This window comes from Drosophila pseudoobscura, chromosome X (assembly GCF_009870125.1).
Source record: "Drosophila pseudoobscura strain MV-25-SWS-2005 chromosome X, UCI_Dpse_MV25, whole genome shotgun sequence".
NCBI lineage: Eukaryota > Metazoa > Arthropoda > Insecta > Diptera > Drosophilidae > Drosophila > Drosophila pseudoobscura.
This window is the reverse complement of record NC_046683.1, coordinates 29,031,105-29,045,981: the sequence shown is the minus strand read 5'-3', so window position 1 is coordinate 29,045,981 and position 14,877 is coordinate 29,031,105. Positions and strand designations below refer to the sequence as shown.

The 14,877-nt window shown below is 45.2% G+C and overlaps 1 protein-coding gene across 2 annotated transcripts in view; it reads left to right on the top strand.

The window, feature by feature from the left end:
* Positions 1–14,877, top strand: part of Cep164 (centrosomal protein 164) — a 142,729-nt gene that overhangs the window by 32,701 nt on the left and 95,151 nt on the right. Inside the window, exon 4 of one of the 2 annotated variants that reach the window (XM_033381875.1) lies at positions 43–1,631. The exons of the other annotated variant lie outside the window; for it this stretch is intronic. Within the exon in view, the coding sequence (XP_033237766.1) occupies positions 43–110 (68 nt within the window). The 3' untranslated portion in view covers positions 111–1,631. Of the gene's footprint in view, positions 1–42; positions 1,632–14,877 lie in introns of those variants that run through there. 2 annotated transcript variants of the gene reach the window in all.

Sequence of the window (14,877 nt, the reverse complement as noted above, 5' to 3'; positions counted from 1 at the left end):
CTACATGGTGTTGAGATGGGATCTACAAGGAGTCTTCCACAGCTCAGCGACAAGGTCAATGCTCATCTGCATGCGATTCGGCCGTTGTCATCATCAAAAGGGGATTTTAGATGGAGTTCTGACTCGAATCGTAACGCAGAAAAAAGAGTTGCCGAGCAATAAGCTGTCCAGGTGGAATTCCTTGGCGTAATTTCTGGAAATACGATGCAGGATGATGGAGCATCGAGGAAATGAGTTGGTAACCGAAACACGAAGCACCAAAAAGCATTCATAATCCAAGCCAAAATGTCCTCATTGCTTCATCTAACTATATTAATAACACAGCACGTAGGTTTTGTGATTCCATTCTCCAATCTAGTCACATTCTCCAATCTCGTTCGCGTCCCGTCAAACTGACAAACAGAGAACAGAACAGCACCAGTTGCAACAGAAGAAGTGTGTGATATACCCCAACATATTACTTAGTATATGAAATTCCTAATCTGTGCACTACTCGCCGCGGCTTTCTACTTGGCCGCTGCCAAAGTCAAAGTTGAGGAGGAGGCTCTCATTGCGACAATGGAAAACTTTAAGCAATTGGTTGCCGACAATGAGTTTATGCTAGTTGAATTATATGCTCCTTGGTGCGGACAATGCAAGGCCCTCACTCACGAGTATGCCAAGGCTGCTCAGCAGCTAGCCGAGAAGGGCTCGCCAATCAATCTGGCCAAGGTCGACGCCACCGTCAAAGATGAGCTAGCTGAGCAGTAACAGGTGCGTGGTTACCTCACAGGAGAGTACAACGGGGTCGTCAGGCCGCCGACATCATCTCCTGGGTAACCAAGAAGACTGGACCACCTGCCAAGGATCTAACCAACGTGGCCGATGCTGAGCAGTTCCTCAAGAACAACGAAATTGCCATCATTGGTTTCTTCCAGGAGGCCAAGATCTTCACCAAGACCGCCTACGTCCTGGACTCATTTGTCTTCGGTGTGAGCAGCAGTGCAAGGACAATGGCGTGATCCTGTTTAATCTGTGTTCGAATGCGAGCTCACCAAGGAGACTCTGATGTAGGTCGCTCAAGTACAGTCACTGCCCCTGATTGTGAACTTTAACCACGAGAAGGAGGAAAACAAAAAGAGCTAACACGAAAATCAAACAACAATGACCAGAAACATGCCTACAATGCATCGTAAACTCTGTAGCTTATTTCTTTGTTCTATTTGTTTGCAATTGACCGCACAGGATCGGCTAGAATCTCCTCATCCAGCAAATGAGTTGTTATCATTTGGCTGTTGCGTCAGGTCGCTGGTCTCCCGCCCGTCCGCCATCCCAGCATTTGAGACTCAATTTTATCTTCGCATAATCAATTTTTCAATATTTTTATACTCGATATTCAAAATGAGCATTGGGGTATATTAGATTTGTGGTAAAAGTGGATGTGTGTAACGTCCAGAAGGAATCGTTTCCGACCCCATAAAGTATATATATTCTTGATCAGCATCAATAGCCGAGTCGATTGAGCCATGTCTGCCTGCCCGTCCATATTAGCGCCTGGTGCTCGAAGACTATAAGAGCTAGAGCAACGATGTTTTGGATCCAGACTTCTGTGATATGTCACTGCTACAAAAATATTTCCAAACTTCGCCCCGCCCACTTCCGCCCCCACAAAGGACGAAAATCTGTGGCATCCACAATTTTAAAGATGCAAGAAAACCAAAAACGCAGGAAATGACCATATCTTTAAGACAGAATCTGAATTGGATCGTATTATTATTATAGCCAGTATCAAGAAAACAATTTCTTTTTTTCTCCCCTGTCTCTCTCTAACACACACGGAGAATAGCCGGCTTTACTTAGAGTAAAACATTAGCGCCTAGATCTCAGAGACTATAAAAGCTAGAGCAACCAAATTTGGTACACAAATTTGGTCACAAAAGATGAAAATCTGGGGGGTATCCACAAATCTCAGAGACTATTAACGCTAGATAACCAAATTTGGTATCCGCACTCCTGTTAGATCTCACTATGAGACTTATATCACAAAATTTCGACCCACCCCCTTCCGCCACCACAAAGAACGAAAATCTGTTGCATCCACAATATTGAGGATACGAGAAAACTAAAAACGCAAATCATAAATTATGACCATATCTATCAGATTGCTGAATCTGGATCAGATCAGATAATTTGTATAGCCAAAAGGAAGAAATCAATTTGCACTGGCTACGCAGCCCCCGACATCACGCTCAGACTGATTTTCTGTCTCTCTCGCACGCACTCTTTGTCGTGTCTTTTAATATTTGCGGCGTATGCCGGAGGAGAGCCTGACTAAGTATCGGGTATAAATGTAGAGTTGCGGTCTCCGCAGCAACTCACAACGTTCCCCCTCGTTTTGTTTGCATCTGTACTTGCAAAGAAACTTTCAACGCTAACATGTGCCTGTGGATTGCATAAACTTAAAATTCAGTTTTATTGAAGAATGAAGCAAAATCGATCAATTTTAATATGTAATTCTTTAAGTTTTCTTTTTTTTTAGAATTTTTAAAATCATGGAAGATACTGATTAAGAAAGTTGGTAGCAACATTAAAACTAGAAAAAATATCTAACATGTTTTTAAATTTGGCCCCTACTTTGCGCTTTAAGAAAGCAAAGAAAATGCATCTCTGCCTCAATTTTTTTCATCCTCAATAGTTTCAGCAGACACGGCCCGCCAAAACATCAAACATCTGCATTGATTTCATGCTCAGCCTTGCCACCTCACCCTCCACCTATCCATAGTATCTCGAACGATTACGGCAACGGCACACTCGTCTCATGTCTGGCGATACTTGATTCCGCACCGCAGCTCAATTTCGTAACGTCTCATTTGGCTGGTCATCTGCAACTAAATCATCGACACTGGCCCGTTTCGATATCTGGCATTGGAGAGTCGTGGCTGAGCTCGAAAAAGGCTGTGGAAGTCCTCATGCAGTCTCAGAATAGCAGCTGAGCAGAATAGCTCTTCATTTACGGCGGTCATCATCATCACAGACTATCAACCGCATTTCAATAATAATACTGCTAGTTAGGGTGTACCGAAGAATATAAGGTTGGCTGAACATTTGTTTTATAGATCTAAGCGAATCGATATGCTGATAGGCGCTGGTCTATTCTTCGACTTGATCTGTGTTGGACAGATCCAGTTGGCTGATACGTTGCCGTCGCTCCAGAACAACAAATTTGGTTAATTCGTCTCTGGAGATCTGGCTCGCACCACCAACAATCGCTGCGCTCTACCTACGGGTGCTAGACCGCACATGCCAAAGGATGAGGAGAATTCCCTGTTTGAGGTTGTGAAGCGGTCTTGGGAGCTGGAAAATTATTGCTCTTCGGAGGAAACTGCATCGAGTGAGGATCTACTCCGCGAGCGTTTGTTCAAGGAAAACTACTCTCCTCTCGAAAATGGACAAATTTCGTTTTGGCTTTTGACTAATGCTGGTTTTGAGTCTCTTGGCAACGTTTTTTTGCGATGGTTCCGCTAATACCTCATCTGGGCGCTCTCTTAATGACTTAGTTATGGCTGGCCCAGCCATTCAGCCAAAATTATTCAACAAACTGCCACGTTTTAGCTTCTAAACGATTGCTCTTTGCGAATATATATGCAAGATGTATCGCTGCCTACTTATGAAATCAAGGTTTACAAGCTGGAGACCGTTATATAAGTTAACAACTAAGCATATAATATGAACTCTCTCTGTCATACATTGTTATTTCTAAGTACGCAGCAGGTAATCATAAGTATTTGGTTGCCCTCAGCAAACAATGCTGACGCGCTGCCAAGAATTCTGCACACAGCAAGTGAAAACGGTCACCCGTGCTGTTTGCGGAAGAGTGTTGAGTCGGCATGCCGACTCTGGGGTATGGCGCGATGCATTGACTTCGTAGGGTAAGCTTAAGCAAAGACATTTCTGTAAAGTCAGTCTCAGTTCAGATCGCATTCTAATAAGACGAACGATTAAAGCTCCGGCACTGCCGTAAATAAAATTCAGTGTGTTATCAATTATAGTTGGGAAAGTCCCACAACATAATTATCATTGATCCCGTTTCGCTCGCCGGATCCATCACACAACATAATCATCATTGATCCAGTTTCAATCGCCGGATCCACCGTTACCTCATCAAAGGAAGAGGCCACTATCGCCAGCTAATTACCCACATAGCGTCGCTGATCATCGAGATAACGGCGGTAGACTTAATTGGCGCCCAACCAATACATAAGAACCCATACCATGTAAGTTCATAAGTGATTTCAGTTTGAAGAAATTGTTCACGAAAAAAAATAAAGATAAACTGTAAAGTAAAGTAAATATTGCTGCCTTCTTCTACCAGCATTTCATTCCTTTAAATCATTGCATACTTTTATTAAAATTGTTGCATACTTTTACCAGCGTTCCTGGTCAATAAAACTTTGCATACTTTCGGCGGCATTATATTTTCTGCTGCATACCCTTAACAATTTTTATAATAAATATTGCATACCCCAAGATACACCAGTTTCTACTATTGCCAACAGTTTTACCTGCCGATCTTTCTCGATCGGCCTAAGTTTCGAAAAGTGCCAACCATAAACCAATGAGTTGGAATTATAGGGAGAAAAAACCTGAATTTAATAGTTCCGATAGTGAGGAGGGGGGAATCAATTGCTCAATAAATCCTACCCCTGCAGATATCGTTGTAACTGAAAAAATGGAGCTGGCTCAAGTTCAGACTCTCATCAGGCAAGCCTTAGCGGAACAAGAAAGGCAGTTTCAAGCACAAATAACCGCTTTAGCTTCACGGGTGCAGAGTTTGCAGGTCGAAGCGCCGCAAATTGTCACATACGAGAAAATATCCGTCGATCCTGACGCCAAATGCGACATTCCCTTAGACATTATTAAATCTGTGCCGGATTTCTCCGGTGTACAGGATGAGTATGTAGCGTGGAGGCAAGCAGCCATCTACGCATACGAGTTATTCAAGGGCTTTCCAAAGAGCACGGCGCATTACCAAGCGGTAGCAATCATTAGGAACAAAATCAAAGGCCCAGCTGGAGCCTTACTAGTGTCTCACAACACTGTCCTAAATTTCGATGCAATACTAGCTAGGCTAGATTGCACATACTCGGATAAAACATCCTTGCGCTTGTTGAGACAGTGTTTGGAGTTAGTTACGCAGGGCGAAATGTCCCTGATGCAATACTACGATGACGTCGAAAAGAAGCTCACTCTCGTAACTAACAAAATTGTAATGTCTCATGACCAAGAAGGCGCCGATTTGCTCAATCGGGAGGTCAGAGACGACGCCTTGCACGCCTTTATCTCCGGTCTTAGGAAGCCGTTGAGAGCGGTTGTGTTCCCTGCACAACCAAAAGATCTACCATCCGCACTGGCTCTGGCCAGGGAAGCTGAGGCTAGCATTGAAAGAAGCATGTTTGCGAACTCTTACGCTAAAGCCTTGCAAGACCGAGCGCAAATTGCCGAAACTAACAAAAACCGTGCCCAAGGCAGACAAACCAAGTTTAACAAAGATGAGCAAAATCAGGAGAGAAATCCCCATTTTTTAAAACGCCAAAAGGGCGGTCCCCAGCCTCAGGCCCCTAAAGACAATCAATCCGAAGCTCCACAGCCCATGGAAGTTGACTCTTCCTCCAGATTTAGACAAAAAACCGACTACAGCAGGCGTCAGACTTACGAGTCCAACGCAGCAAAACGCAAGAATTCGTCAGACCGTTCAACAGGTCAAAGACGGCAACGCATTAACAATGTCGTACAATCAGACTCCAAAGAGGCCGTAACAGAATTCGAGAAGGCGGCCAAAGAGGCAGTTGAAGAATTAGAGAGTGAGAACGAGTACGCACCTGGTGACGACTCAATTAATTTTTTAGGGAACACTCCCGGCTTCCGTACATTCAACGACGGTTGGCTGGGAGAACTCTGAAGATGTTAATTGACACTGGCGCGGCAAAGAATTATGTGAAGCCCTTAACAGAGCTAAAGGCCATAACGCCGGTCGCCAAGTCATTCTCGGTAAACTCGATCCACGGGTCTACCGAAATCAAGCGCAAGTGCTTGATGAATATTTTCCAGCATACCTCCCCGTTTTTTCTCCTCGATACCCTAAGTTCTTTCGACGCCATCATAGGCTTCGACTTGCTAACACAAGCCGGAGTCAAATTGAACTTGGCAAAAAACACTCTGGAATACCAGGGTACATCTGAAAAACTCCAGTACTATCAATGTGCCGATGTGAACTTCACCGATGTCAACGACATCGTTGTCCCTCCGTCCGTAAAGAAAGAGTTCAGGGACATGATACTCAGAAACAAAAGAGCCTTCTCAAATGCAGATGAAGCTCTCCCTTTTAATACTGCTGTCATCGCTACAATCCGAACAGTGGACGACGAGCCTGTGTATTCAAGATACCCGAGTCTCATGGGTGTTTCTGACTTCATAAACAAAGAAGTCAAACAATTACTGGACGATGGCATAATCAGGCCCTTCAGATCGCCTTACAACAGCGCAACATGGGTGGTTGATAAAAAAGGCACTGACTCAAACGGTAACCCAAAAAAAAGGTTGGTAATCGATTTCAGGAAACTGAACGAAAAAACCATACCGGACCGCTATCCCATGCCAAGCATCCCCATGATTTTAGCGAATCTAGGGAAGGCCAAATACTTCACTACCCTCGACTTAAAGTCTGGGTACCACCAAATCTACCTTGCGGAGCATGACCGCGAAAAGACTTCGTTTTCAGTAAGCAGCGGCAAGTACGAGTTCTGTCGGCTTCCGTTTGGCCTGCGCAATGCAAGCAGCATATTCCAAAGGGCAATAGACGATATCCTGAGGGAACATATAGGAAAGATTTGCTTTGTCTATGTAGACGACGTCATAATTTTTTCTAAAAACGAAACGGAGCATATTCAACACATCAACACTGTGTTAAAATGTCTAATCGACGCCAACATGCGTGTAGGCCCTGAAAAGACTCAATTCTTCAAGGAAAGTATTGAATTCCTGGGTTTCATTGTTACCAAAGACGGAGCAACATCCGAACCCAAAAAGGTTAAAGCCATTCAGGACTTCCCTGAACCCAAAAGTGTCTACAGCGTTAGGTCATTCTTGGGGTTAGCTAACTACTATAGGGTCTTTATTAAGGACTTTGCCGCTATAGCGCGCCCAATATCAGACATACTTAAAGGGGAAAATGGTTCAGTGAGTAGGCACGTATCAAAGAAAATCCCTGTTGAATTTAATGAAACTCAACGCGATGCATTTCACCGTCTGCGAAACATTTTGGCATCAGAAGATGTCATGCTAATGTACCCAGACTTCCAGAAACCGTTCGATTTAACCACTGATGCTTCGGCCAGTGGAATTGGCGCGGTTCTTTCCCAAGGCAATAGGCCAATAACAATGATTTCTCGCGCCTTAAAACAGGCCGAACAAAACTATGCCACCAACGAAAGAGAGTTGCTGGCCGTTGTGTGGGCTTTAGGCAGATTGCAGAACTTTCTGTACGGTTCCAGGGAAATTAACATTTTCACGGACCACCAGCCGCTCACGTTCGCTGTGTCGGACAAGAACACGAATTCTAAGATTAAAAGATGGAAATCGTACATCGACCAGCACAATGCCAAAATGTTTTATAAACCGGGCAAAGAGAATCTGGTGGCGGATGCCCTTTCAAGGCAAAACGTTAATGCTTTGCAAGATGGGCCCCGTTCGGACGCTGCAACCGTTCACAGCGAAATTTCCCTGACCTACACAGTCGAGACAACAGACAAACCTTTGAATTGTTTTAGGAACCAGATTGTTCTAGAGGAATCGCGTTTCCCGCTAAAGCGAAACCTGTTGCTGTTTCGCAGCAAAACACGCCACTTGATCAGTTACACTGACAAGAGCTCAATTCTCAAAACTCTCAAAGAAGTTGTGAATTCTGGAGTCGTTAATGCAATACATTGCGACCTTCCCACGTTGGCAAGTTTCCAACACCACCTGATTTTGCATTTCCCTGCCACCCAATTCAGGCACTGTAAAAATCTTGTGCAAGATATAACGGACAAAAACGAGCAGTTAGAAGTCATCACTGCCGAGCACAATCGAGCGCACAGAGCAGCTCAGGAAAACATCAAACAAGTACTTCGTGACTATTTTTTTTCCCAATATGGCCACTTTGGCCATAGAAGTGGTTGCAAACTGCAGGGTTTGCACTAAAGCCAAGTACGATAGGCACCCGAAGAAACAGGAACTCGGGGAAACGCCTATACCAAGTTATACTGGCGAAATGTTGCATATCGACATTTTCTCAACAGACAAGAAACAATTCTTAACCTGCGTAGACAAGTTCTCCAAATTTGCAGTCGTCCAACCGATATTATCCAGAACAATAATCGATGTCACAAGCCCTCTACTGCAAATTATTAACCTTTTCCCCGCAACTAAGACAATTTATTGCGATAACGAGGCGGCCTTCAATTCCGAGACCATCACTTCGATGCTCCGAAACGCCTACGGCATTTGCGTTGTGAATGCAGCTCCGCTTCACAGCACCTCAAACGGCCAGGTGGAGCGCTTTCATAGCACCCTGACCGAAATTGCGAGATGCCTCAAACTAGACAAGAAAATCAGCGACACTACAGAATTAATTTTAAAGGCTACGATAGAGTTCAACAAAAGTTTACACTCAGTAACCCGAGAGAAACCAATTGAGGTCGTTCATGCAGTAGCTCATGTTCGTCGCGAGAACGTCAAAGACAGGCTGATTAAGGCACAGCAAGACAATATCAAAAGGTGCAACGCAGCCAGACAAAACCGTGTTTTCGAGGTAGGAGAAAAGGTGTTCCAGAAGAACAACAAAAGGCTAGGGAACAAGTTAACTCCATTATGCTCAGAACAAAAGGTCGAAGCAGACCTGGGAACGTCTGTTCTCATTAAGGGGAGGGTGGTCCATAAGGACAACCTGAAATAAGTTTTCCCCACAATTAGCTAGTAAGCCAACTTAATAAACTCCGAAACTCAAAAGCAAATAAACAGACTGACGGACACGATCAATAAAATTATCAGCTCCCGCAAAGGCGATTTGGTTGACACTCCTCATTTATTCGAAACACTGCTGGTAAAAAATAGAATACTGAACACGGAAATTCAAAATTTAATACTAACTATAACACTGGCAAAAGCAAACATAGTAAATCCCACAATTCTCGACCACACCGATCTGAAATCACTTATTGAGCAAGACACCCCAATAGTAAGCTTAATAGAAGCTTCTAAGATCAAGGTCCTTCAGTCCGAGAACATTATCCACATATTAATAGCCTACCCTAAAGTTGAGTTTAGGTGCCAAAAGGTCTCCGTCTACCCCGTTTCACACCAACAAACCATTCTGCGACTCGACGAGGACACGCTGGCGGAATGCGAAAAGGACACCTTTACAGTTACTGGATGCACCGTGACTACGCATAACACCTTCTGCGAACGAGCACGGCGCGAAACCTGTGTTAGCTCCCTTCATGCTGGAAACATCGCCAACTGCCATACCCAACCCAGCCACCTGAAAGCAATAACACCTGTAGATTTCAAGGAGAAAGTGACTGCGGCGGGCTCACCCAAATTCTGGTTCACGGTTGGTGCGGTCCTGAACGTCGGACTAATTGGCTCATTCGTCCTTTTCATGGTGCTAAGGAGAAAGCGAGCCACATTGAGGGTGCAGAGGGCTTTGGACAACTTTAATATGACCGAGGACGGTCATCATCCTGAGGGGGGGGTAGTTAACAACTAAGCATATAATATGAACTCTCTCTGTCATACATTGTTATTTCTAAGTACGCAGCAGGTAATCATAAGTATTTGGTTGCCCTCAGCAAACAATGCTGACGCGCTGCCAAGAATTCTGCACACAGCAAGTGAAAACGGTCACCCGTGCTGTTTGCGGAAGAGTGTTGAGTCGGCATGCCGACTCTGGGGTATGGCGCGATGCATTGACTTCGTAGGGTAAGCTTAAGCAAAGACATTTCTGTAAAGTCAGTCTCAGTTCAGATCGCATTCTAATAAGACGAACGATTAAAGCTCCGGCACTGCCGTAAATAAAATTCAGTGTGTTATCAATTATAGTTGGGAAAGTCCCACAACATAATTATCATTGATCCCGTTTCGCTCGCCGGATCCATCACACAACATAATCATCATTGATCCAGTTTCAATCGCCGGATCCACCGTTACCTCATCAAAGGAAGAGGCCACTATCGCCAGCTAATTACCCACATAGCGTCGCTGATCATCGAGATAACGGCGGTAGACTTAATTTATATAGAACTAGGCCCGCTGCTTTTTAGGCCAGCATGGCCGCATAAGGAGCTTGCGCTTACATAAAATCGAATGTCCAACTGAATCGCGCATGGCCTTCTAAAGTTTCGCAAACTATAGACTTACCGGAGCGCACACCTATGCCGCAGGTTGGATCACTCATAAAGATTTTGGCTGGAAGCCAAGGGAAGCCGGCTTTCAAGTCGGCAAAATACCATTTTTATCAAGTCGTCGGAACAACAGTGCTAGCTCTTGAAGAGCAGGGTCGCGCTGATGGAGCTAGTGCAGCTCCGACCGCAAACACAGAATAAACATTTAACAAATTAAAATAACTATTTCGTGAGTCCTAGCGCCCGACGGTTTGTACGTATCCCGTTTTCCACAGCCGTAACAAAAGACGGTGCGATCCCCTACGCAATGTTGATACAGATGACCCTGACAACCACAGTTCCTACTGCGGGTTACTGCCGCAATATCTAGCTGTTCTGCTTCATCGACCTCAACATCACCATCCTTATCTGTCTGCACAACAATTTCATGCACCTGTCGTCGTATAGGAATACGCTTCGGCTCAGCGCTGACCACAGGCTTAGCCACTGATTGCAAAAAGCGCTCGCGAGTACGCAATATGTTGCGCAATTTCGTTACGGACAGAATTGGAATGTATAAAATTTCATGTTGGTTATCGTCCAAGATATTCGACTTTAGCACTTCCAACAGCGACATTTCCGACATGGGGCTGACTATTTTGTCGGACAAGATTACAATGGCTTCGTAGATTGTATCAAATGGTTCGTGCGGCTTCTGCTTTCGTTGAACTATTGCCGCACGAATTTCTAGGTCGCTACGCCCCTCTCTAAATCGAGTTTTTAAAGCTGTACTTAGCTGCTGCGGAGGGTACACTTTTATGGTAACGCCAAAACCACTCGCTAGCACTGGCTTCAAACAGGTAAATGGCGTTTCTGGGAACTAGGTCGAGATTATCTTCTAAGGTCGGCTTGGTTAGGGCTTCTATCCAATACATAAAATCGATTATTTTTCCAGTCCTATCTATTCGTAGTCCCGCTATCTGTTGGAATCCACATGGGGTTACCCATAGAATCATTGATTTATCGGGACACCTACAGGCTCTCAAGTGGGTATTTGGAACAACTGTTAAATGGTTTGGTTTTCTCCACTAGGCTTTGAACATCCTGAAACTTGATTATTCGGCTGCTGTACCGTTTGACTTACATTGTCTTAGTCATTTTGGGCCAGGGCGTCCGTCAACGCCATGAGCGGCCCGCCTGTCAGCAGGTGCCCGGGAGTCAGCGCGTCTCCGTCGCTTGGGTCTGGGCTTAGGGGTCCTAGCGGGCGCGAGTTGAGTACCGCCTCGATCCCGACCAGCACGGTCTCCAGCTCCTCTGAGGGGAGGAGAGCGCTTCCGACTGCCCGTAGGAGTAGGCCCTTGGCAGACTTCTCACCGGCCTCCCAAAGTACGCCCATGTGCGGTGCTCGAGGCGGTATGAAGGCAAACTCGCACCCGCTTCTTGACGCAAATTCGCGTATCGCGTCCGCTTCCGCTTCTATCTTCCTCCGCAGCTCGCTGAACTGGCGACTTGCTCCGACGAAATTTGTCGCGTTGTCGCTGTTCACGTGTTGCGGTCATCCTCGACGACCGACGAACCTTTGGAACTCTAACAAGAAAAAATTAGTCGTCAAATCGGAGACAATTTCAATGAACCGCCTTTTACGCAAAACAGACAAATAACGCTATGTAGGACTTATAAGGCGGCCACGAATTTTCAGAAACGTATAGACTGGGCCACAAAAATCAACGCCACATACTGAAAATCAGCGGAGAGCACGGAGCCGTTCTGCGGGTAATTTCCCCATCCCGCCTGAGCGTTCACTATCCAAATACGCTGTCTAAGGATACTCACGAGTGCTCGTGGGCTGGTATGAAAATTCGTTTGATGCAGATGGCGAACGTATATCTGCACAAACTACGAGCGTTTTGTCAATAACCAAGGAAACTTGGCATTATATGACATAGGAGCGTTAACTAGTCGCCCCCCAACTCGCAACAACGAAAAAGAGCACCATGTCCCAGCCTCTTCATGGATGAAGGAATTCAAGCGCTGAAGACTGGGGCCTAACTTGGTGCCTTTACGAACCCTTTCAATATCTTCTTGAGACTCATTTTTCTGTGTTATTTCGACTATTTTTAGAAACGCCTCGTCGTATTCTACGGATGACGGAATTTTTCCACAGTTGAGACTTTTGTCTTTGCATTTTCGGATGAAGCGGAACACGAAAACGAACACTCTTAGCAGTTTGAGGTGTGACGAGTATCCCTCGATTACATCCACTAAATAATTTGGCTTGGCCGCGACGGTCAGTCCGACCGATTTCTTCCGACTTTCCATCTGTAGCTCTTCTTCGGAAAGCTCGAAGTGTGGATTTCTGGGCCAGCTCTCTTCTTCAAACTTTAAGAACTCTGGTCCACCAAACCAGATCGACTGCACGATTTCCTCTACGTCACAACCTCTCGAAACTATGTCTGCTGGGTGCTGTTTTGTTGGCACATGCCGCCACGTAGCTTCACTTGACCACTCCTGAATCTCCGCTACTCGGTTCGCAACGAATGTTGACAACGACGAAGGGTGGGATCTGATCCAATGAAGAGTAACTTCTGAATCTGACCAGAATATCATTTTCTCAATTGGAACCTTGAGCGCTACTTTCGACTTTGCAGTCAACAAGGACACCTCGAAACCTTCTGCAGTCTTTCTACGGATATAGACGCAGACTCCATAAGCTCTCAATGATGCGTCGGCAAAGGCATGTACTTGAATCAGTGACATGGGATCAGTATGCACAAATCGAGGTATGGTAATCTTCTCTAACTAACCCAAGGATTCTTTTAATATGTTCCATGCTGTTTCCAAGTTCATTGGAATGGACTCATCCCAATCTAGCTTGTTAAGCCAAAGCTCCTGCAGGAGGATCTTTCCCTTAATTACTAAAGGACTTAACAAGCCAAGGGGGTCAAACAGCTTTGATGTCACCGATAATATGTTCCGTTTTGTCGCTCGGAGACCCATAACTGACGTGTCAATTTGAAACTTAAAGACGTCTTCGTGTGGCAGCCACGATATTCCTAACGCCTTAGTTGACTCTGAGTCCGAGATCTTTATCGGTTTAACTGTGCTCTCGGATGCGGTGACCTCAGGTGAGTTCGAAAACCATTTAGTCAATTCAAACCCAGCAGTTTGAAGAACCTGAGCCACATCAGACTTAATTGTCTTTAACTCCTCTACGCAACCAGCACCAGTCAACATGTCATCTACATAGAAGTCGGAGTCAATAACTTCAGCAGCTTTAGGGAATGAGAGTTTTGCAGACTCACTCAACCTCTTCAAACACCGAATAACCAAAAATGGGGCTGGTCCAGTCCCATATGTTACGGTGTTGAGCTGGTATATTCTCAAGGACTCAGACGGCTCTCTTCTCCACACTATGAGCTGGAATTGTCTATCCGCATCAGCGACCCAGACTTGGCGATACATCTTCTTGACATCGGCTGTCAAGGCGTACCTGTGTAGTCTGAATCGGAGCAATGTCGAATACAGCTCATCCTGTATCGTAGGACCGACCATCAATCTGTCGTTCAAGGCCACCTGAGAGGACGTTTTACAAGACGCATCGAAAACGGCGCGGAATTTGGTCGACGTGCTTTGGGGCCCAACACACACTGATGTGGAATAAAATAATGTGGAGTTTTGGGGATTGTGTTGTCTGTGGTAGACAAGTGACCCAAGGAGAGGTACTCTTCCATGAACTCCAAGTACATTTTCTGTAACTCGGGGTCACGAGACAATTTTTTTTCAAGCGATAAAAGCCGCCGTTTAGCCACTTCAAAGGAGTTGCCTAAGATACTGGGATCTGATTTGAACGGCAGTCTTACTTCAAACCGACCTGAAGGCACGACCTGAGTAGTCCTTCTATAATGCTTTTCACATAACTTGTGTTCAGGAGATAAAGACTTTTTAGAAGACGGCAATTCTTCCAGTGACCAAAACTTTTGTAATGTATTGTCGATGTGGATCACTGACTCTTCTCGACAACTCAAACAATTCCTAGCTTCTTGGGTGGCAGTCACCTTTGGAGTGTATCTGCCCGACACAATCCAGCCGAGAAGCGTTTTCTGCAGAGTAGGATAGTCAGGACCTTGGCGAATCTGACCAACAGATAGAAGTTCGAAAAATGTTTCTGCACCTATCAACATATCTATCTTCTGTGGCTTGAAGAAATATGGGTCTGCAAGTGGTAAGTTCTTCAGGATTTTCTAGTCACTCACGTTAAGTGTTTGATCAGGGTGATACCCCGAAATGGACCTTAAAATCCAGAAATCAACCGAAAACTCACTACCAGTAATTCGCGACTTCACCGCCGTGTGTATCTTTTTCTTGACTTGTGAATTGGATTCACCAATACCAAGCAAGTTGATACACGACTCCTCCCTACGGATCTGTAAGCGCTGTGCTAAGTCCTCAGTTATAAAATTGGTTTGAGACCCCGAGTCAA